Source organism: Cetorhinus maximus, chromosome 11, assembly GCF_964194155.1.
Source record: "Cetorhinus maximus chromosome 11, sCetMax3.hap1.1, whole genome shotgun sequence".
NCBI classification, from domain to species: domain Eukaryota; kingdom Metazoa; phylum Chordata; class Chondrichthyes; order Lamniformes; family Cetorhinidae; genus Cetorhinus; species Cetorhinus maximus.
The window spans coordinates 2,723,333-2,744,825 of NC_135889.1; the positions used below are offsets into that span (position 1 = coordinate 2,723,333).

At 45.0% G+C, this 21,493-nt stretch overlaps 1 protein-coding gene across 2 annotated transcripts in view; it reads right to left on the minus strand.

Annotated features, from left to right (window-relative positions):
• vps8 (VPS8 subunit of CORVET complex) overlaps positions 1–21,493 on the minus strand; it is a 570,202-nt gene that overhangs the window by 514,004 nt on the left and 34,705 nt on the right. For both annotated transcript variants that reach the window (XM_078551411.1, XM_078551410.1), the window contains exons 9-13: positions 18,498–18,565; positions 11,412–11,565; positions 8,065–8,124; positions 7,507–7,614; positions 2,852–2,932 (exon numbers count right to left, since the gene is read on the minus strand). In XM_078551411.1, coding sequence (XP_078407537.1) covers positions 2,852–2,932; positions 7,507–7,614; positions 8,065–8,124; positions 11,412–11,565; positions 18,498–18,565 — 471 coding nt within the window. The remainder of the gene's footprint in view (positions 1–2,851; positions 2,933–7,506; positions 7,615–8,064; positions 8,125–11,411; positions 11,566–18,497; positions 18,566–21,493) is intronic.

Genomic DNA, 21,493 nt, shown 5'->3' on the forward strand with positions numbered 1-21,493 from the left:
CAAAGAGCTGGCACAGGCATGATGGGCTGAATCGCCTCCTTCCGTGCCATGTTACTCTATTTTTCTATGCAAAGATCTGTAAGTGCCAACTTGCCTCGTCAGACCCAGGCTATTCACTTTGGTAGGATGGATCAGTAAATCCAGTACACCAACATCGCCGCAAATACCCTCCACAGGTCCTGTTTCACCCGGGAAACAGGTACATTTGAATGGTGGCCGGCATGGTTTCAGCAAAAAGACCCCAGGTCCCATCGGCCATAAGGATAGCGATCGTCAGCAATACAATACTGAAGTACATCACAGGAACAAATATTATGAATTAAGTGGTAGAAAAAAGATTGCTGAATGGTCTTTCTGAGTAGCAATGCTCCTTTTCCGATTTCTCCACTATTCCACAGGCAGCTTGGTCAAAAGCTTTGCTTTTGTAAAGAAACTGAAAGAAGACTTTGGGCGGAATTTTCCGGTCAAGCCAGCAGCGGGAATTGTGGCGGAGCTTAGATTGGCGAGAGGCCAAGAAGGTTTCCTGATGTCAGGATGAAATGTCAGAGAGTTTTGCTCTTGAGGCTTTCAAGGGCAGTCGAGCTTCCTGACGGACATAACGTTTTGCGTGCATTAGCACCTCACGCATGCTCATTAAAAGGCCAACCCACCAGAATTAGCTTCTTCTTACGAATTAAGTTCCCCGCCAGCAAGAGTTTCGAACATTCGGTTTTCGGACTGTATAAGAGTGGCGTGTACCTGGCGAGCTTCACTTCTTCCACGACCTTAAGGTCAGTCAGTGTTGCTTTCGCCTTCTTGGGGACCGCTCATAATGTCACTCATACCGGGTTGCCAGTGGCAAAAGTCGTGCCAAGGCTGCAGACGGAAGGCAGGACCCACGGGGAAGGGTAGAGTGGAGGCTGGGTGGTGGGGATGGCTGGAGGGCCAATGGGGAAGGTTGGGAGGCTGTCCTGGGAAGGAGGACAGAGGGTCCGGGCTATGTTTTGAAGGCTATCCTGGGAAGGAAGACAGGTTGCTGCTCCTGGCTTGCAGTGCAGTGAATTGCTGCCTGAATGCCCCTTAAATATGGCGCCAACCCCATGAGGTAATGGCGGGGAAGGCACGTTCCCGCCCATCCCCGCCACGAGATTGTAGTGCGCTGCACGGATGCACAGCTCAAAATTGTGTGTGGTCAGCTGTTCTGTCCCCCATCAGGAATCACTCAGAGGCAAGGTACTAGCATGGATAGAAGATTGGCTGTCTGGCAGGAGGCAGAGAGTGGAGATAAGGGGGTCCTTCTCAGGATGGCGGCCAGTGACTAGTGGAGTTCCGCAGGGGTCAGTGTTGGGACCACAACTTTTCACTTTATACATTAATGATCTAGATGAAGGAACTGAGGGCATCCTGGCTAAGTTTGCAGATGATACAAAGATAGGTGGAGGGACAGGTAGTATTGAGGAGGCGGGGAGGCTGCAGAAGGATTTGGACAGGTTAGGAGAATGGGCAAAGAAGTGGCAGATGGAATACAACGTGGGGAAGTGTGAGGTCCTGCACTTTGGTAGGAAGAATAGAGGCATAGACTATTTTCTAAATGGGGAGAGAATTCAGAAATCTGGAGTGCAAAGGGACTTGGGAGTCCTAGTCCAGGATTCTCTTAAGGTTAACTTGCAGGTTGACACAGTAGTTAGGAAGGCAAATGCAATGTTGGCATTTATTTCGAGAGGACTAGAATATAAAAGGAGGGATGTGCTGCTGAGGCTTTATAAGGCTCTGGTCAGACCACATTTAGAATATTGTGAGCAATTTTGGGCCCCGTATCTCAGGAAGGATGTTCTGGCCCTGGAGATGGTCCAGAGGAGGTTCACGAGAACGATCCCAGGAATGAAAGGCTTAACATATGAGGAACGTTTGAGGACTCTGGGTCTATACTCAATGGAGTTTAGAAGGATATGGGGGGATCTGATTGAAGCTTACAGAATACTGAAAAGCCTGGATAGAGTGGACATGGGGAAGATGTTTCCATTAGTAGGAGAGACTAGGACCCGAGGGCACAGCCTCAGAGTAAAGGGAAGATCTTTTAGAACAGAGATGAGGAGAAACTTCTTTAGCCAGAGAGTGGTGAATCTAAGGAATTCATTGCCACAGAAGGCTGTGGAGGCCAGGTCATTGAGTGTATTTAAGACCGAGATAGATAGGTGCTTAATTGGTAAGGGGATCGAAGGTTACGGGGAGAAGGCGGGAGAATGGGGGTTGAGAAACTTATCAGCCATGATTGAATGGCGGAGCAGACTCCATGGGCCGAATGGCCTAATTTCTGCTCCTATGTCTTATGGTCTTATGGTCACTCCCACTTCGGTACCCGCCACCTAATTTAGACGTCAGGATGGAAGTTTCTGCCCTTTGCCTGGCCCCTACCTGCATCACAACAGGGAGTCTGATGGCTTTGTAAAGGCAAAGACAGGAGGTTATTGAAAGCTAACCTGGCTCTCCGGGGTAATCAACATAAGTGGCACCTGCCACCACAAACTGTAATAAATTCATAAGTAAGAAGAGGTATCCATGGAAGCAGACATGTGAAGGGCGTGCATACCCCTTGGAATGACCCCAGTGCCAGCTGCTAGGTTTTCTGACCAGGCTTTGCTTCTTTTTAAAAAATGTATTTGTTTCACATCAGCAAGCAAACAGCGGACTAAGAAAAACATTAAAGATTCGTTTTTTTTTTAAAAACTTCCTCTCAAGCATTAGCAAAGCGTAAGGAATTGTAAACAGCATTTAGCCAACTCAGCACTGAATGATTTAAAGGCAAGAATGTGTTTGCCTTTGTACGTGGAATAGACAGACATATACACACAATTATAAAATCCAAACATACTGTTAAATTGATGAGATCATAGTGCAGGTGTAGCTGTTTCTGCTTGCTCACGTGTATAGCCCCAGATTCATCTTTCTTCACCTGCAAAGATTACAGAAGAATAAGGGTTAGCGTCCCACAAATTCCCACTACAGACAGGGCCACACTGTTACTATACACTGTTCAAAATGATAGGTAAGGATATTCAACAGAAGCAGGTATGAGCCAAACAAAATGTTCGCCTACATCAACAGTGAAAGAGTCCCAAAAGATTCTGCAGCACAGCAAGGCCAGTGTCTGTGGGAACCAAATTCCACAGCACGTTTCAGTGGGACATTCCACATGTCCTCAGAGGGGTCACAGAATCAGCTATTACGCTATTATTACACCTTAAAGTCAGTGTATATGAGTTTTGTTTTATGATAATTTGTCAACAGTAACAAGAAGCACTAACAGGCTCTCATTTTTTTTGCAGATTCAATCTGTAATTCATCAAAAGCAACCAACAGCGCAAATGGAAAAGAGCAAAATGTAGAAAATCTGATTAAATGTTTTAGAGAGCTGCTCTGAAATCTTGGTCACTAAAATGTTACGAAGAAATAAAACCCAAGAAAATCTTGCTGCACTCACCTAATGATATTGCCATGCACAGGGATTGATGGGAATCATCCCTGATGGCGTAAGACTGAATTGCAAGGACCAGGAAGGTGCCCAGTTCAATCTCTGATCTGTTAGTTGACCACAATCTAGCTCAGTATCCACTGGGGGAGGAGGAATATCGGAAAGAACGCCCACAACTAACCACAATCGTTGGCCCTTCCTGAAAAGTTCTTAGTTGGAGACATCAAGCAACAACAGGATTGGGCTGGAGTATAAACCACATTCTTCAATGTCAATTAGTATGTCAACGCACACATGAACTACCATTCCCCAAAAACCTCACCATCATAGACACTAGTCTTAGTTCAATTTGATTCACTCCACCGTATCAATAAACTGTTGAGTGTACTGCATACAGGAAAGGCTCTGGGCCCCTGATAACATCACAGCTGTAGTGCTGAAGATTTATGCTCTCAAGCAGCAAGGGAATCTAATTCAAGCAATTACCACCCCAACAGTCTACTCTCAATCATCAAAGTGATGAAATGCATCGTAAACAGTGCTATAATACAATAGTTACTCACCAATAACCTCCAGATCAATGCTCAGTTTGGGTTCTGTCAGGGCCATTTACCTCCTGATCTCATTACAGCCTTGGTCCAAGCATGGACAAGAGCTGAACTCCCGAGGTGAGGTGAGAGTGACTGCCCTTGACATCAAGGCAGCATTTGACCGAGTGTGGCATCAAGGAGCCCGAACAAAACTGGAGTCAATGGGAAAAAGGGAAAATTCCGCTGGTTGGAATCATACCGAGCACAAAGGAAGATGGTTTGTGGTTGTTGGAGGTCAATCATCTCAACTCCAGGACATCACTGCAGGAGTTCCTCAGGGTAGTGTCCTCGGCCTAGCTATCTTCAGCTGCTTCATCAATGACCTTCCTTCCATCATAAGGTCAGAAGTGGGGATGTTCGCTGATGATTGCACAATGTTCAGCAACATTCGCCACTCCTCAGATACTGAAGCAGTCCATGTCCAAATGCAGCAAGACCTGGACAATATCCAGGCTTGGGTTGACAAGTGGCAAGTAAGATTCGCACCACAGAAGTGCCAGGCAACGACCATCTCCAACAAGAGAGAATCTAACCATCTCCCCTTGACATTCAATGATATTGCCATCACTGAATCCCCCACTATCAACATTTTGGGGGTTGCCATTGACCATAAACTGAACTAGATCAGCCACTGTGGTTATAAGAGCAGGTCAGAGACTGGGAATTGTGCAGCGAGTACCTCACCTCCTGACTCCCCAGAGCCTGTCCACAAGGCACAGGTCAGGAATGTGATGGAGCACTCCCCACTTGTCTGGGTGAGTGCAGCTCCAACACTCAAAAAGCCCTGCACCATTTAGGACAAAGCAGCCCACTAGACTGGCATCATTCATTACTTTAAACATTCACTGTCTCCACCACTGACACACAGGCACAGCAATGTGTACCATCTTTGAGATGCACTGGTGTAACTTGCCAAAACTCCTTTGACAGCACCTTCCAAACTCTAGAAGAACAGCAGCAGCAAAAAGGGAAATGTAGCAAGCTGGATACAAAATTGGCTGAGTGGCAGGAAACAAAGAGTAATTGTTGAAGGCTGTTTTGTGACTGGAAGGCTGCTTCCAATGGAGTTCCGCAAAGCTCAGTATTAGGTCCCATGCTTTTTGTGGTGTATGTATTAATGATTTGGAAGTAGATGTAGAGGAAATGATCAAGAAGTTTGCAGACAACACAAAAATTGGCCACGTGGTAGATTAGCAAGGAGAGCTGTGGACTGCAGGAAGATATCAATGGACTGGTCAGGTGGGCAGAAAAGTGGCAAATTGAATTCAACCCAGAGAAGTGTGAGGTAAAAAAAAAGAGATAAAAAGTGTGAGGTGATGCATTTGGGGAGGTCAAACAAGGCAAATGATTACACAATAAATGGAAGGACACTGAGAGGTGAAGATTAAGTGAGGGAACTTGAAGTGAATGTCCACAGATCCCTGAAGGTAGCAGGGAAGGTTAATAAGGTGGTTAAGGCTGCATATGGAATCCTTTCATTTATTAGCCGAGGCATAGAATATAAGAGGAGGGAGGTTATGCTGGAACTATATAAAACATTAGTTAGGCCACAACTTGAGTCCTGTGTGCAATTCTGGTCACCTTGTTACAGAAAGGATGTAATTGCATTCGAGAGGGAACAGAGGAGATTTACCAGGATGTTGCCCGGACAGGAAAATTGCAGCTATGAGGAAAGATTGGGGAGGCTGGGGCTGTCCTCCTTGAAACAGAGGAGGCTGAGGGGAGATTTGATTGAGATGTATAAAACTGTGAGGGGCCTGAGTACAGTGGATGGGAAGGGCCTGTTTACCTTAGCAGAGGGGTCAGTGACTAGGAGGCATAGATTTAAAGTGATTGGTGGAAAGGTTAGAGGGGACATAAGGGAGGTTTTTTTCACCCAGAGGGTTGTGTGGGTCTGGAACTCACTCCCTGAAAGGGCAGCAGAGGCAGAAACCCTAAACCCATTTAAAAGGTGTCTGGATATGCACCTCGAGTGCCGTAACCTGCAGGGCCAGTGACCAAATGCTGGAAAGTAAGTCACATACCATCCTGACTTGGAAGTATATCGCCGTTCCTTCATTGTCACCGAGTCAAAATCCCGGAGCTCCCTCCCTAACAGCACTGTGGATGAACCTACACCACATAGTCTGCAGCAGTTCAAGAATACTAGTTGTATTATAAATGTATTGAAGCACCTCAGAGTGCAACATGATGTATGTTGATAACTCCAATCCCATTGTCTGCATTGACCATATTGAAATGATTGTAATATTCATTGATTGTATTGATGCACCTTGCAATACATTATGTAAAAGTTGAATCTGATTGTACTTTTGTGATGGTGATTTTGAAATGGTTTGGAATGTTCTTCCAGATATTTTATGAATAAAGTATATTTTTCAAAAAAAAAAATTCTACAGCAGCTCAAGAAGGCAGCTCACCACCACCTTCTCAAGGGCAATTAGGTACAAGGATTATGGGCAATAAGTGCTGGCCTTTTGCCAGTGATGCCCACAGCCCAAGAATAAATAAAAATAACTAGGTGAGGTATTAAACGGCTATTAATGTCTTTCAAACCACTGACAGTACTGCACAAGTGCCCAGTTCAATCTTAGTTCCCGCTCCTTCCCCAGTTTATTTCTATTCTTCCATTACAAATAGCCCTCCGAACTAAGTTAGAAGCTCTGCCACTGTAACTACGTATGGTTAAAGCATCCCATGAATGAAAAAAATTCTTCTAACTTCCCACTTTGTTCTCCTAGTGTTAATACGTGTCCCCTCACCATCAATTAGCCAGCCATTAGTCGAAACAATCTTTAACTATTTACCCTCTCAAGACTTTTCAGAATTTTGAAAATCCTTAACTTCAAGTGCCCCACTTCAAGTTTCTTTACTCTGTTGAAATATCTGCAATTATTAAGCCTTTCTTCACCACCATTGCTTAATTACTGGTGCCATTCTAGGGATTTTTTTTGCTGTAGTGCTTCTATTGGTCTCATCTTCTTTGTGTAACGCGGCGTCCCTAACCCTGCCCACTCTCTGCCTTCTGCAGAGCAAAGGAGAAAATTGGAAAAGGCATAAATTGACTGGGAATTTAATTATATGTTGAGTGCTTGCAAATACAGGATCCAACACAATGTTTTAGTGCCCCATTTTCCTGTAGGCACTCAGGGAATGAGCACCCAAATACTCACATCCGGTTCCGAGATAAAAGAACATTTCTAGGGGACTGAGCCTATGTACCCTCGTTTACGCAGCATTTGAGTGGGCAAATTCAAGCAGGGATAGCGTCCAAAAGGATGGAAATTCCAATGTTAGTTCAGGTTAAAGCATGTTAAAATTTACTTAGACAATGAAAAGGAATCCAGTAGCCAGTGAATTTCTACTGTGGAATATTACTGTCAAATGGCTTTCTGGGGGCAGGGGGACATTTTTCCAAGGAACCCACTGAAAGAGTAAATTCAAGTAGCCTATTGGTAAACTTACCAAAAGAAAATGGATGGCATCCCCTCGACAAAAGGCTAGCATGGGTGTTACAGCAGTCTGCACTGCAACAAACTGCCAAGATAAAAGTGGAACACTCGCTGGATTCGCCTGGTACAATCAGAAACAGAAGAAGGAAAACAGAAATAATTACAAAGCTTAGTCCAGTGATCTGATCAGGCAGGTATTCAGTTAAGGCAAATAGTTCATTCTTCTCCGCTATAAGAAATCCTATTAAATAACCACGCTCCACTGCACTACATCAGTTTATTGCATAGATTATATGCAATGCCCATTTTGTTGAAGAGTGAGTGCAGCTTGGCACAGAGCAACAGGAAGAGGGGTTGAAATAATTCCCTCAGTTATATTCAGGAATATTACTGAACAGAGGCGAGACAGCACCCTCCCAGGGTATAGGAAATAGAAAAATAAACAAAGAAAAATTAAGGACCGTCACTGTCTGTGCTACTTTCATGCATCTCGGAGTTTGGGGCAATTATTCTCATTGTGGTATGGGACGACTTCATTGAGGGAAGCACATAAAACAAAAAGCATACTCACTTTTCCATATGGAAACGTCAGCCAAACTTTCAATGAGGGCTTCAATCCAATGACCATAACCTTAAAAACAAAACCATGATTGCAAGTTGTTTGATGTTATATAAAAAAAAAATCACCCCCAGTTCCTTTTTTAAAAAAAATATACATAACCAGCATTCACAAAAAATAAAGCTCTACAGGACAAGACATGAAAAAGCTCTAACGATGCTTCCTATCCCAAATCTGTTCTTTTCCTACATCCAGACTCAGCTCATCAATATCAACGGATATTAATGATCAATTCCGTTTATATTTGTCCTTCATGCAACCCAAGTTTGCCCTATAATGAAGAACAGCATCAGTATCAATAAAAATAAAAACACCTGGAAAAACTCAGCAAGTCTGGCAGCATCTGCGGAGAGGAACACAGTTAACGTTTCGAGTCCGTATGACTCTTCAACAGAACTAAGTAAAAATTGAAGAGAGGTGAAATATAAGCTGGTTTTAAGGGGGGGTGGGACAAGCAGAGCTGGATAGAGGGCTAGTGATAGATGGAGATAGCCAAAAGATGTCACAGACAAAAGGACAAAGAGGGGTTGAAGGTGGTGATATTATCTAAGGAATGTACTAATTAAGGGTAGAAAGCAGGACAAGCAAGGTACAGATAGCCCTAGTGGGGGTGGGGTGGGGGGAAGGAATCGAAATAGGCTAAAAGGTAGAAAAAAAACAATGGATGGAAATACATTTAAAAATAATGGAAATAGGTGGGAATAGAAAAATCTATATAAATTATTGGAAAAAAAGGGGGGGGGGATCAGAAAGAGGGTGGGGATGGAGGAGAGAGTTCATGATCTAAAATTGTTGAACTCAATATTCAGTCCGGAAGGCTGTATAGTGCCTAGTCGGAAGATGAGGTGCTGTTCCTCCAGTTTGCGTTGAGCTTCACTGGAACAATGCAGCAGGCCAAGGATGGACATGTGGGTATGAGAGCAGGGTGGAGTGTTGAAATGGCAAGCGACAGGGAGGTCTGGGTCATGCTTGCGGACAGACCAAAGGTGTTCTGCAAAGCGGTCACCCAGTCTGCATTTGGTCTCTCCAAACACTGGAGATGTTGGATAGTTGAGGAATGTGCAAATTAAGGGTAGAAAGCAGGACAAGCAAGGTACAGATAGCCCTAGTGGGGGAGGGGTGAAGGGAAGGGATCGAAATAGGCTAAAAGGTAGAGAAAAAACAAAGGATGGAAATACATTTAAAAATAATGGAAATAGGTGGGAATAGAAAAATCTATCTAAATTATTGGAAAAAAGGGGGGATATCTATCCAACACCCAACTATCTGTACCTTGCTTGTCGTGCTTTCTGCCCTTAATTAGCACATTCCTTAGATAATATCACCACCTTCAACACCTCTTTGTCCTTTTGTCTATGACATCCTTTGCCTATCTCCACCTATCACTGGCCCTCTATCCAGCTCTACTTGTCCCATCCCCCCTTAAACCAGTTTATACTTCACCTCTTTTCCATTTTTACTTTGTTCTGTTGAAGGGTCATACGGACTCGAAACGTTAACTGTGTTCCTCTCCGCAGATGCTGTCAGACCTGCTGAGTTTTTCCAGGTATTTTTATTTTTATTGATACTGATGTTTATAAAGGAACATCAGAAACGTTTGGCAATTTTTAAATTTCTAATTTTATACAACATTTTCTAATTTGTGCAGACCACAGTAAGAGACATCAATCCTGGGAATGGAATATTTTTCCACTTTTGGCAGCTTCAAGCACTCTAGCTCAGTTGCAGCAAAGGTGTCTAATGTCTTGGAGTAGGGCTCCAAATCCAGGTGGCAAAATGAGTGAGTAGACTGCAAATGAAGGCCACATTTTAAAATTACCCCGCACTAATCACACATTTAAACAAAATACCCCCAAAGGTCGTAGGATTTAACTGTTGGAAACAATTGGCTGTTCATCAACAACCATATGGTAACACTGAAATCTCATACAATTCAAGATGACGCCTTGAACATAAAATCCCAAAACAATTCGCTGATAGGATTTAAGCAAATGGACACCAAGCCAGAAAGGGAGACATTAGGAAGAACGAATAAACATTTTGTTAAAGAGGTAGTTCTGAGGTTGTTTTTGAAAAGGACAGACAAACGGAGAGGTTAAGGGAGGGAAAATTCAGAGTAACATTCAGACAGCTGAGGATTATGTCAGGGACAATGGATCAAAGTGTTCAAGGAGATAGAAAGCTAGACGTACAGCAAAGCTCAGGCCAGGTGAAGCCACGAGGATTGAAAGATGAAGATGAAAGTTTAAAATTTAATATATTGGGTGCTGAGAATCCACGTAGGTCAGCAAAGATGGGGTGATAGACAAGTGGGGCTTAGTTCGAGGCAGGATAGGTGCAGAAGATGTTTGGGCTGGTTGAAAGTGATGGAGGGTAGAGGATGAGAGGCCAATAACAAGAGCCTTGGCTTTTCGAGGTAACACAAGCATGCAAAACAAGCCACCTGCCTGTTCCTCATTCACCCTTTTGACTGGTTACTGCTCCACTCACGTCGTATCCTTTGCTGTATCTGTTGCTGTGAACTTCCTGACCTGAGAGCTGTGACTGGCTCTATCGACAACCACTGTTAGGCCAGTGTACGTCCCAATGTTACGCAGTGCCCACCCTGCTCTGCCTACTGCTGCTCCTTTCTGTCAGAGCCTCTGCCCTCTTTCACTTCTGCCTCTACAATCTTCTCCTTCATGAGCTTTCACTTTTATCTCTGCTCACTCCCACTGCCTCCATGATCTTCTCTGCTGTCACCGTTGCATCTGCAATATTCTCCTTTGAAATTCCCAGCACTGTTTACTGTCGGAAGCCGTTGTCCCTTCTGCTGCTGCTGACTGGCTTTCTTGGGCTTGTGGCTGGATCCACCAATAGGAGAGATTTTCCAATCTTCCATGTTAAGTAAGCACAAAATACTAAAAACCAATAGAAGAACGCAAAGTACACATGCACACAGTCAAAAGTAACCACTGAGGATTTGAGTGGCAAATAATGAAAGCTCACAGGCAGGATCTGGTTTGTGCCCCATATTGGACATTGCTGAGACACAGTTTCTAACTTTAACCTTTACAAATGAAGCATAAAAATCTGCCCGGTAATGAGATTCGATATTGAGTATGAAGGAGAGACAACAGGTAGCAGAGCAGAGACAGGAGTTGAAATCAAAGGGACAGTAATCAGTGGCTCTTCTGGTATCAGTTGCAGATGACATTAGGTTCAAGTCCGTAGCCACCTGCACATCTTGGGAGATGGGAAAGAAGTGGAATGCTGAATGAAGAGAGATTTGTACCACTCATTAAAGATTGTTTGTGTACCTTGGTTAAAGACGCCATCGCCAGTAGTGCATGCTGTGTAATCGGATGATCTCTCAGCTCTGGCTTTACAAGTAAAGGCTCAATACAGCAAACTTCACCTTTAGCTCCACTAAACAAACAGCGGGACTCACAGGATCTCACTCCCATTACTCTCCTGTGAAAAAAAAATCATGAAACAAAATTCAGTTCCAGAAGCTTCTCCAGCTGTGTGTGTTAAAGTTGCAGTAATAACTTTTTTTTTTAAAATCTCCCATTATACTACAACAGATCCACAATGTAAAATAAAGCAAAGAATCATTCACGTAAAGTTTTTCCAAAAGCAGAAATTTTAACTTAGGCTTGAAAAGAACCCCTGAAATGAACTACAATAGTTTTAAAGTATTATCGTAGCACAGTCCTGATTATGCAATCAATCATTTTGCCAAAGAAAACATCGATTTTCATAAAGATCTGAGATTTTTGAAGCTTAAGTTTTGGAAATACGACAGAAAAGTTCAAAGAACTACAACAGTTCATGAAAGTAGTGCATCACCACCTTCTTAAGGGCAATTAGGAACCGGCAACAAATGCTGGCCTAGCCAGCGATGTCCACCTCCCATGAAAGGATGGACTGTAACCTCTGTGCTGCCCAGCATCGGATTTGAGGGGTACCCCAAAGGTACACCAGGGAATCCCTCACGGAAGTTCCCAGGTAAGAGTCCGCACAGCAATCGCCCAGACTTCAAGGAATGCCTACTTTGAAGAAGTATTGCTCTTCTCTCCGACAGGATTTCTCTATCTCTCTTTTGCCTTGTTCACCTTCATTGCTTTCCATTTCTCTCCTGGTGTTTGACAAGGTGTTTACTAAAACCCGCTTTCACAGCCATATTTCCTTCCTCAGTGACTGTCTCCGTCTCCGACTTACCCCACGTGGATTTCAACTGAAGTTCTATCCCTCATGTTTCGAACCCACCCAGGATTACAGGTATCTCCGGGACATACAACGCTCCTCGGACTGCTGTTCTCGTCACATTCTGAGATCCACACTCAGTGCCATGCGCCGCCATATTAACACACTCGACCTCTCCCTCCAGCAGCACCGCCGCACCCTTTTTCTAAGCTGCGCGTGCCCCCAGTTTCATTTTATTCTTCGTCTCATCCGACGCCTCTACAAGAAACTTTCTCTCTTTCTTTCAGGTGCAAAGGAACGCAAGCTCCAACTCATCGACAACAACGTCCATCTGGGACCCTCCACCCCTGCTTGTCCCTCCGTCCCCACCCCATCTTCCAATCCCAGCCCCAGACATGTACTCACCATACCCCCTGACCTTCCCCTCTCCGACGCTGAACGCTCAGTGCTCAGCAAAGGACTTAAGTTTCACACCCTTACGCCCTCATCTCAATGAATTTTGGACTCGGCACGATGCTGAACTCTTCTTCCGCCGCCTTCGTCTCCGTGCTCACTGCTTTGGGCAGGAGTCCTCTCCCCGTTCAACGGATCCTTTTAACCACCTCCAATATTCTCCTTCCACCTGGACCCCTCCCTCTGGATTCTTACCTTCTCTTGATCTTTTCATTAAGAACTGTCGGTGTGACATTAGTCGTCTCAATTTCTCTGCTCCTCTCACCCACTCTAACCTGTCTCTCTCTGAACTTGCCGCACTCCGTTCTCTCAGGTCCGACCATGACATTGTCATCAAACCTGCTGACAAGGGTGGTGCTGTTGTTGTCTGGCGCACTGACCTCTACCTCACAGAAGCTGAGCGTCAACTCGCAGACACTTCCTCCCCCTGGACCATGACCCCACCACTGAACATCAAGCCATTGTCTCCAGGACTGTTACTGACCTCATCTCCTCTGGAGATCTTCCTTCCACAGCTTCCAACCTGATAGCCTCCCAACCTCGGACGGCCCGCTTCTACCTCCTACCCAAAATCCACAAACAGGACTGTCCTGGCAGACCGATCGTGTCAGCCTGTTCCTTGCTATCTTGACTCCATTCTCTCTCCCCTTGTCCAGTACTTTCCCACCTACATCCGTGATTCCTCTGACACCCTACATCATATCAACAATTTCCAGTTCCCTGGCCCCAACCGCCTCCTCTTCACCATGGACGTCCAATCCCTCTACACCTCCATCACCCACCGGGATGGTCTGGTGGCTCTCCGCTTCTTCCTCGAACAGAGGCCCGAACAATCCCCATCCACCACTACTCTCCTCCGTCTGGCTGAACTTGTTCTCACACTGAACAATTTCTACTTAAACTCCTCTCACTTCCTCCAAATAAAAGGTGTGGCTGTAGGTACCCGCATGGGCCCCAGCTATGCCTGTCTCTTTATGGGGTATGTGGAACATTCCTTGTTCCAGTCCTACTCTGGCCCCCTCCCACAACTCTTTCTCCGGTACATCGATGATTGCTTCGGTGCGGCTTCATGCTCTCGTCTCGACTTGGAAAAATGTATTAATTTTGCCTCCAATTTCCACACCTCCATCATTTTCACATAGTCCATCTCTGACACTTCCCTTCCCTTACTTGAAAACTCTGACTCAATTTTTGGTGATAGACTGTCCACCAATATCCATTACAAGCCTACCGACTCCCACAGCTACCTCGACTACAGCTCCTCACACCCCGCTTCCTGTAAGGACTCCATCCCATTCTCTCAGTTCCTTCGCCTCCGTCGCATCTGTTATAATGATGCCACTTTCAAAAACAGTTCCTCTGACATGTCTTCCTACTTCCTTAACCGAGGTTTTCCACCCACGGTGGTTGACAGGGCCCTCAACCATGTCCGGCCCATCTCCCGCGCATCCGCCCTCACACCATCCTCTCCCTCCCAGAAACATGATAGGGTCCCCCTTGTCCTCACTTATCACCCCACCAGCATCCGCTTTCAAAGGATCATCCTCTGCCATTTCCGCCAACTCCAGCATGATGCCACCACCAAACACATCTTCCCTTCACCCCACCGATGACATTTCTCAGGGACACCCTGGCCCATTCCTCCATTACCCCCTACACCTCAACCCCCTCCCACGGCACCTTCCCATGCAACCGCAGAAGGTGCAACACCTGCCCCTTTACTTCCCCTCTCCTCACTGTCCAAGGGCCCAAACACTCCTTTCAAGTGAAGCAGCATTTCACTTGCACTTCCCTCAATTTAGTCTACTGCATTCGCTGCTCCCAATGCGGTTTCCACTACATTGGAGAGACCAAACACAGACTGGGTGACCGCTTTGCAGAATACCTTCGGTCTGTCCGCAAGCATGACCCAGACCTCCCTGTCACTTGCCATTTCAACACTCCACCCCGCTCACATGTCTGTCCTTGGCCTGCTGCATTGTTCCAGTGAAGCTCAATGCAATCTGGAGGAACAGCACCTCATCTTCCGACTAGGCACTTTACAGCCTTCCGGACTGAATATTGAGTTCAACAATGTTAGATCATGAACTCTCTCCTCCATCCCCACCCCCTTTCCGATCCACCCCCCTTTTTTTTCCAATAATTTATATAGATTTTTCTTTTCCCACCTATTTCCATTATTTTTAAATGTATTTCTATCCATTGTTTTATCTCTACCTTTTAATCAAATTCGATTCCTTCACCCCACCCCACCCCCACTAGGGCTATCTGTACCTTGCTTGTCCTGCTTTCTACCCTTAATTAGCACATTCCTTAGATAATATCACCACCTTCAACACCTCTTTGTCCTTTTGTCTATGACATCTTTTGGTTATCTCCACCTATCACTGGCTCTCTATCCAGCTCTACCTGTCCCACCCCCCCTTAAACCAGCTTATACTTCACCTCTTTTACTTAGTTCTGTTGAAGAGTCATACGGACTCGAAACGTTAACTGTGTTCCTCTCCGCAGATGCTGTCAGACCTGCTGAGTTTTTCCAGGTATTTTTATTTTTATTTTTGTGTTGAACTGCCCAGACTTCCTCTGGACAATTGCCCTGTGGTGGGAACCATCCGAAAATGCGGTTTAAATCGCAAACTTCGGATGGTTCCACCAGTGTTACACCAATAGTTACCCAGAAAAAGTTAGAAGAATTAAAACCACTTCTAATTTCTGAATAACTATCGTAAAGACCCAGACTGACCCCATGGGACTTCCCCAACACCCCTGACCCCAACCCCCCACCTCCACAAGGGATTCCCCCCCCCACACACCCCAAACCCTATCCACTTACCTTAGACGCCTACCTTCTCCCTGGCCTGTCAATTTCACTGGAATTTAAACTTACCTGCTTTACGGTGGCCTCCCTGAATCAGCGGAGCTGCACTTCACTGGGGCCTGCAAGGAGTCTTTCGATGCAGGCCACAAGCAGCTCCAGTGAACAGAAGGGTCGGCGTACTTTTCAAGGGCAGGCAAGTAGGTGTTGATTTCTTCTGATTCCTGCGGGCCCTCACTTTCCAACATTCGTTGGGAGTTAACGGCCCAATAGCAAAAACTATGCATTCTGATATTTTCATGCACAAAGTGCTGCATATTAGGTAACAGTTTGTCCCATCTATTAATCAGTGCTGGGTTACTGGGGACAGCGGTGCACGTAATCCTTGGAAGGCAGTTTGCTCAGATTGAAGAGTGAGGGTATGGGGATGGAGAAGTGTCCTCAAGTTCAGCTTGACTGCATGTGGAGAGGCGGGTGGGGTTATTTAGTTAGAACTTTCCTCCAGGACACTGCATGGGCAAGGTGAAGCCCGCAATGGAGCAAGTGTGGCATGGCTTACAGAACGAACCAGTTTGATGGACTGAGTGTCTTACTTCCTCCCATGTTTTGTTGAGTCACCCTTCCCATTTCTATTTCTCCTCTTTCCTTCAGTGCTTTTTAACTGTCAGAAACTCTCAGCTCTGAGTTTAACAGAGGGTGCTTAATGATAATACATATGGGGCTGTCAGACAGAATCACAGAACCTTTACAGTGCAGAAGGAGGCCATTCGGCCCATCGAGTCTGCACTCGCTCTCTTAAAGTGTGTTCTGCCTAGTCCCACTCCCCTGCCTTATCCCCGTAACCTTGCACATTCTCTCTTTTCAGGTAACAACCCAATTCCCTTTTGAATACCTCGATCGAACCTGCCTCCATCCTTCATTCCAGGCTCCAACCATCCTCTGAGTGAAAAATTTTTTCCTCACATCACTTTTATTCCTTTTAGCAATTATTTTGAATCTGTGCCCTCTAGTTCTTGATGTCCTCTTTAGTGGGAACAGTTTCTCACTATTTACCCTGTCCACACCCCTCAGGATCTTGTATACCTCTATTAAGTCTCCTCTCAGCCTTCTTTTCTCCAAGGAAAACAGTCCCAACCTCTCCAATCTATCCTCATTGCTACAGTTCTTTATCCCTGGAATCATTCTTGTGAATCTCCTCTGTACTGTCTCCAATGCCTTCACATCCTTCCTCAAGTATGGCACCCAGAACTGGACTCAGTACTCCAGATGAGGCCTAACTAGTGTCTTATACAAGTTCAACATGACCTCCTTATTCTTGTACTCAATGCCCCTATTAATAAAGTCTAAGATATTATATGCTTTATTAACTGCTCTCTCAACATGCCCTGCCATCTTCAATGGCCTATGTATATATACACCAAGGTCCCTCAGTTCCTGCACCTCCTTCAGAGTTTCTCCCTTTATTTTATACTGTCTCTCCATATTCTTCCTGCCAAAGTCAATCACCTCACATTTCTCTGCACTGAACCTCATCTGCCACTTGTCTGCCCAATCCACCAACATGTCTATGTCCTTTTGAAGTTCAAGACTATCCTCCGCGCAGTTGACAACGTTTCCAATCTTCGTATCATCTGCAAATTTTGAAATCATGCCCTGAGCACCACAGCCTAGGTCATTAATATATATGAGGAAGAGCGAGGATCCCCTGGGGAACTCCACTACAAACCTTCCTCCAATCTGAAAAACCATTTATCACTACTCTCTGTTTCCTGTCACTCAGCCAATTTCTTATCCAAGTGCCTACTTCCCCTTTTATTCCATGAGCTAAAAGTTTGCTCACAAGTCTGTTGTCTGGCACTGTATCAAATGCCTTTTGAAAATCCATACACACATCAACAGCGTTGCCCTTATCAACCTTCTCTGTTACCTCCTCAAAAAACTCCAGCAAGTTAGTTAAACATGATTTTCCCTTAATGAATCCATGCTGGCTTTCCTTAATCACCCTGCACTTGTCTAAGTGACTACTGATTTTATTCCCAAACTAGACAACTCAAACTCGTCTGTTTTAGTGCTGCATTCCCCAACTGATTAGCAATGCTAAGTTGGAGCATATTGCAGCAAAAACTTCAAGCAATACCGTATGGTCTTAACTCAGATGTTGCATGTAAATGTATGAAAATCATTAGTTTAATCAGTGACATTACAACTATTTAAATTATAACCAGTCATAAACCAAAACAAGTTTCCCAACCCACATTATTGTGTGGAAACGCAGAGCTTCAAAGCAACATTTGATATAAATTTCTGCCTCCAACTTTCTCTTCCTCTTGAGGAGAATAAATGATGTTGCACTAGAATACCACAGGCAGCAGCAGCCCTTCTTGATGTGCCAGTGAGCTAACTGATGGTGGAGAGAATCAGTTAAATCTGATCCAGTATTCGCCTAACATCCACACAAGCTCATTTTCTAACAAAGCTCTCTAACTGCGATTGGGGACGGGAAGAAAATTGCCAGGGTTCCTGTTCCAGCATCGATGAACAGCCTCGTCCCCCCCAGTCCCATCTGGTTCAAGACCAGCACAGACAGAAACTTGCCTCCTGGAAAGCACAACATGGGGCAAACAAGGAGAAAATAAAAGGAAGTATGAACATACTCAGTAATGGCACAAATAAAGCCAGGCTTCGAAACCTCGATCTTACAATGACGTCCAGACAGTATGCATCAATTTTCTACAATCGCACCAACGCCATCTGACATGTTTAATCTTGTGTTTTTCGCGTTTCCTGCAGTCAGGCTAATCCGAAACTAAAATGTCATCATCAATCGACATGATGAACTATAGGATAATGGAGGAGGTGCATATGAAGACCTCCTCTGGCAGAGAATATTTTATCTCATGTACAATATTCACACAGAAATACATCTTACTTGAAGGCGAGCTCAAACACTGAGCCTCCGCTATCATTGCAAATGGCTGTGGTTGGATCATCAGTGAACTGCAAGAGAAAGAATTATTCGCATCCAAATTAACTGAACTGTTCTGTTCTAATAATCGTACTACAAAACAAGATAGAAACACAAGGGGCTGAAAAATACCGGGGCGGGGGAGGGCAGACAGCACACCCTCCTCCAAAACCCCTGGAAACCACATCAGCGTGAAGCTGACCAACTCTTGACAGAGCAGCCCTGATTAACAAGGGCCAACTGTGTCTTCCAGCCCTCTTTGGGGCAGAAGTCGCACCCTCTGGAGCTGCCGGCCAATCCATCAGTCCCGGCTGCACCAGGGAGGCGACAGTGGCAGCTGCCTGGGCTGCAGGTGAGGAACGGAGCCCAGGGCCCAGGGTCCCTGGAGCACCTAAGTCCAGAGTCTTGGGCTGGGAGGGTTGGGGCACATTAGGGATAGGGGCAATGGCGGGGGCGGGGGGGTGAAAACAGGTGGGTTTAAGAGAGGGAGCTGGTAGGAAGGAAATGGGGGGGCTCAGTCTAAGGGATCAGCAAAGGGCAGCCCCCGAAAAGCAACCCTCCACCTTTCCTTCCCACCCTTTAACAATTTGGGTTTATATATAGGGCTTCCCGCTCCCACACTGCTGCATGCCATGGCATGGTATGGGCAGTGTATTATTTGGGTCACCAGGCTTGATAACAAGCCTAATTGACCCTAATTGCTCAATTAAATAGGGCAGAAGGGCTGCCGATTTTGGCACCTGCTCACCCTTCCCCCCCATCGTATTATGGGTGTGGGCAGGAAGAGGACCGGATGGGCAGCCACACCATTTTATATGCAACCCTCCCCCCCCCAACCGCCGCGGGTAACACGCCTTCCGGGGGCACCTAAAATTCAGCCCAAGATATCTGCCCCAAAATCCAATTCAATAAACCTATCTTTTCTGCGGATTAAAGTGTTCATTGATTTACTGTCTGGCCATCAGTGGCTTCAAAGAATGGCTGGCTCCCTTAAACCTGTTATCTTCCTATCAAAGCGTCTTTTTTTTAAATTTAGCTTAAAGAACCCCCCTGCTCCTATTACCAATTTATGACATACACCAATTATAAATCCTTATGTTGATATTGCAGTTTTCTACTAGCAGAAGCCAGGAAAACATTTAACTCTCACTCCCATCCTTGTCATCTGTCCCCTTGAAATACACAGCATCATTTTTAAGTGCATTACCTGGAAATTTCTGAAATGAAAACCAGGCACCAATGATCAATCTTCAGAAACCTAACCTACCTGCTGCTACACCCACCTACCCTGTTTAATTTTGGACTCGCCCGGTTGGGGAGTCTCGGACTAGTCTAAAATTGGGAGCCAGACTTTTCAGGTATGAAATTAGAAAGCACTTCTTCACACAAAGGCTGGTAGAAGTTTGGGACTCTCTTCTGCAAAAGGCAAATGATGCGAGATCAACTTTTATTTTTAAAACTGAGATTGATAGTTTTTTGATAATCAAAGGTTTTAAGGGATATGAGAGCATTAAGGTATATGGAGTTAGGTCACATATCAGCCATGGTCTCACTGAATGACGGAATAGGTTCGAGGGGCTAAATGGCCACTTCCTGTAGCTATGACTTTGCAAAAAGGGGAAATATTAGTCCTTCCTAAAGGAACTAAAAGAGAAAAATTAGAATCAAGCATTGTGTTGGGACACTTCATTTATAGAAGCAACACCGTATCTATCAGCCTATTGAACATGATTCAATTCATGTCTGCCACTATAAATGTCAAAAAAGCGAATTCACAAAATCCAGCTCTCTAATGAGCTCTTTTTCCTGCTGGTGCAGGCTGTAATATCAGACATGTAAACAACAGCATGTTTAACCAATTTATTGGAGTTCTTTGGAGGAGTAACATGTGCTGTAGATAAAGGGGAACAGGTAGACATACTGTACTTGGATTTCCAGAAGGCATTTGATAAGGTGCCACATCAAAAGCTATTGCAGAAAATAAAACTCATGGTGTATGGGGTAACGTATTAGCATGGATAGGAGATGGCTGACGGAAGAGAGAGAGAATATGCATAAATGGGTAATTTTCTGATTGGCAGGATGTGGCAAGTGGGGTCCCGCAGGGATCTGTGCTGGGGCCTCAACTTTTTACAATTTATATCAATGACTTAGATGAGGGCAGTGAAGGCACGGTAGCTAAATTTGCAGGTGACACAAAGATAGGTAGGAAAGTATGTTGTGAAGAGGATATAAGTAGGTTGCAGATGGATACAGATAGGTTGAGTGAGTGGGCAAAAATCTGGAAAATGGAGTATTATGAAGGAAAATGTGAAGTTGTTCACTTAGGCAGTAAGAAGAAAGCAGAGTATAACTTAAACGGAGAACGGCTGCAGAATTCCGAGGTGCAGAGGGATCTAGGTGTTCTAGTACATGAGTTACAAAAAGCTAGTATGCAGGTACAGCAAGTAATTAAGGCTAAGTGATTAATGGAACGCTATCCTTTATTACAAGAGGAAATGAACATAAAAGTAAGGATGTTATGCTTCAGTCATACGGGGCATTGGTAAGGCCACATCTCGAATACTGTGCGCAGTTTTGGTCACCTTATTTAAGGATGTAAATGCATTGGAGGCGGTTCAAAGGAGGTTTACGAGATCTGATGCTGTCAGACCTGCTGAGTTTTTCCAGCTATTTTTGTTTTCGTTTCAGATTTCCAGCATCCGCAGTATTTTGCTTTTACTAGATTGATACCTGGAAATGAGTGGGTTGTCTTTAGAGGAAAGGTTAGACAGACTGGGCTTGTTTCCACTGGAGTTTAGAAGAGCGAGGGGTGATTTGATTGAAGTATATAAGACCCTGAACGGCCTTGACAAGGTGGATGTGGGAAGGATGTTTCCTCTTGTGGGTGAGTCCGGAACTAGGGGGCACTGTTTTAAAATTAGGGATCGCCCTTTTAGGACAGAGATGAGGAGAATTTT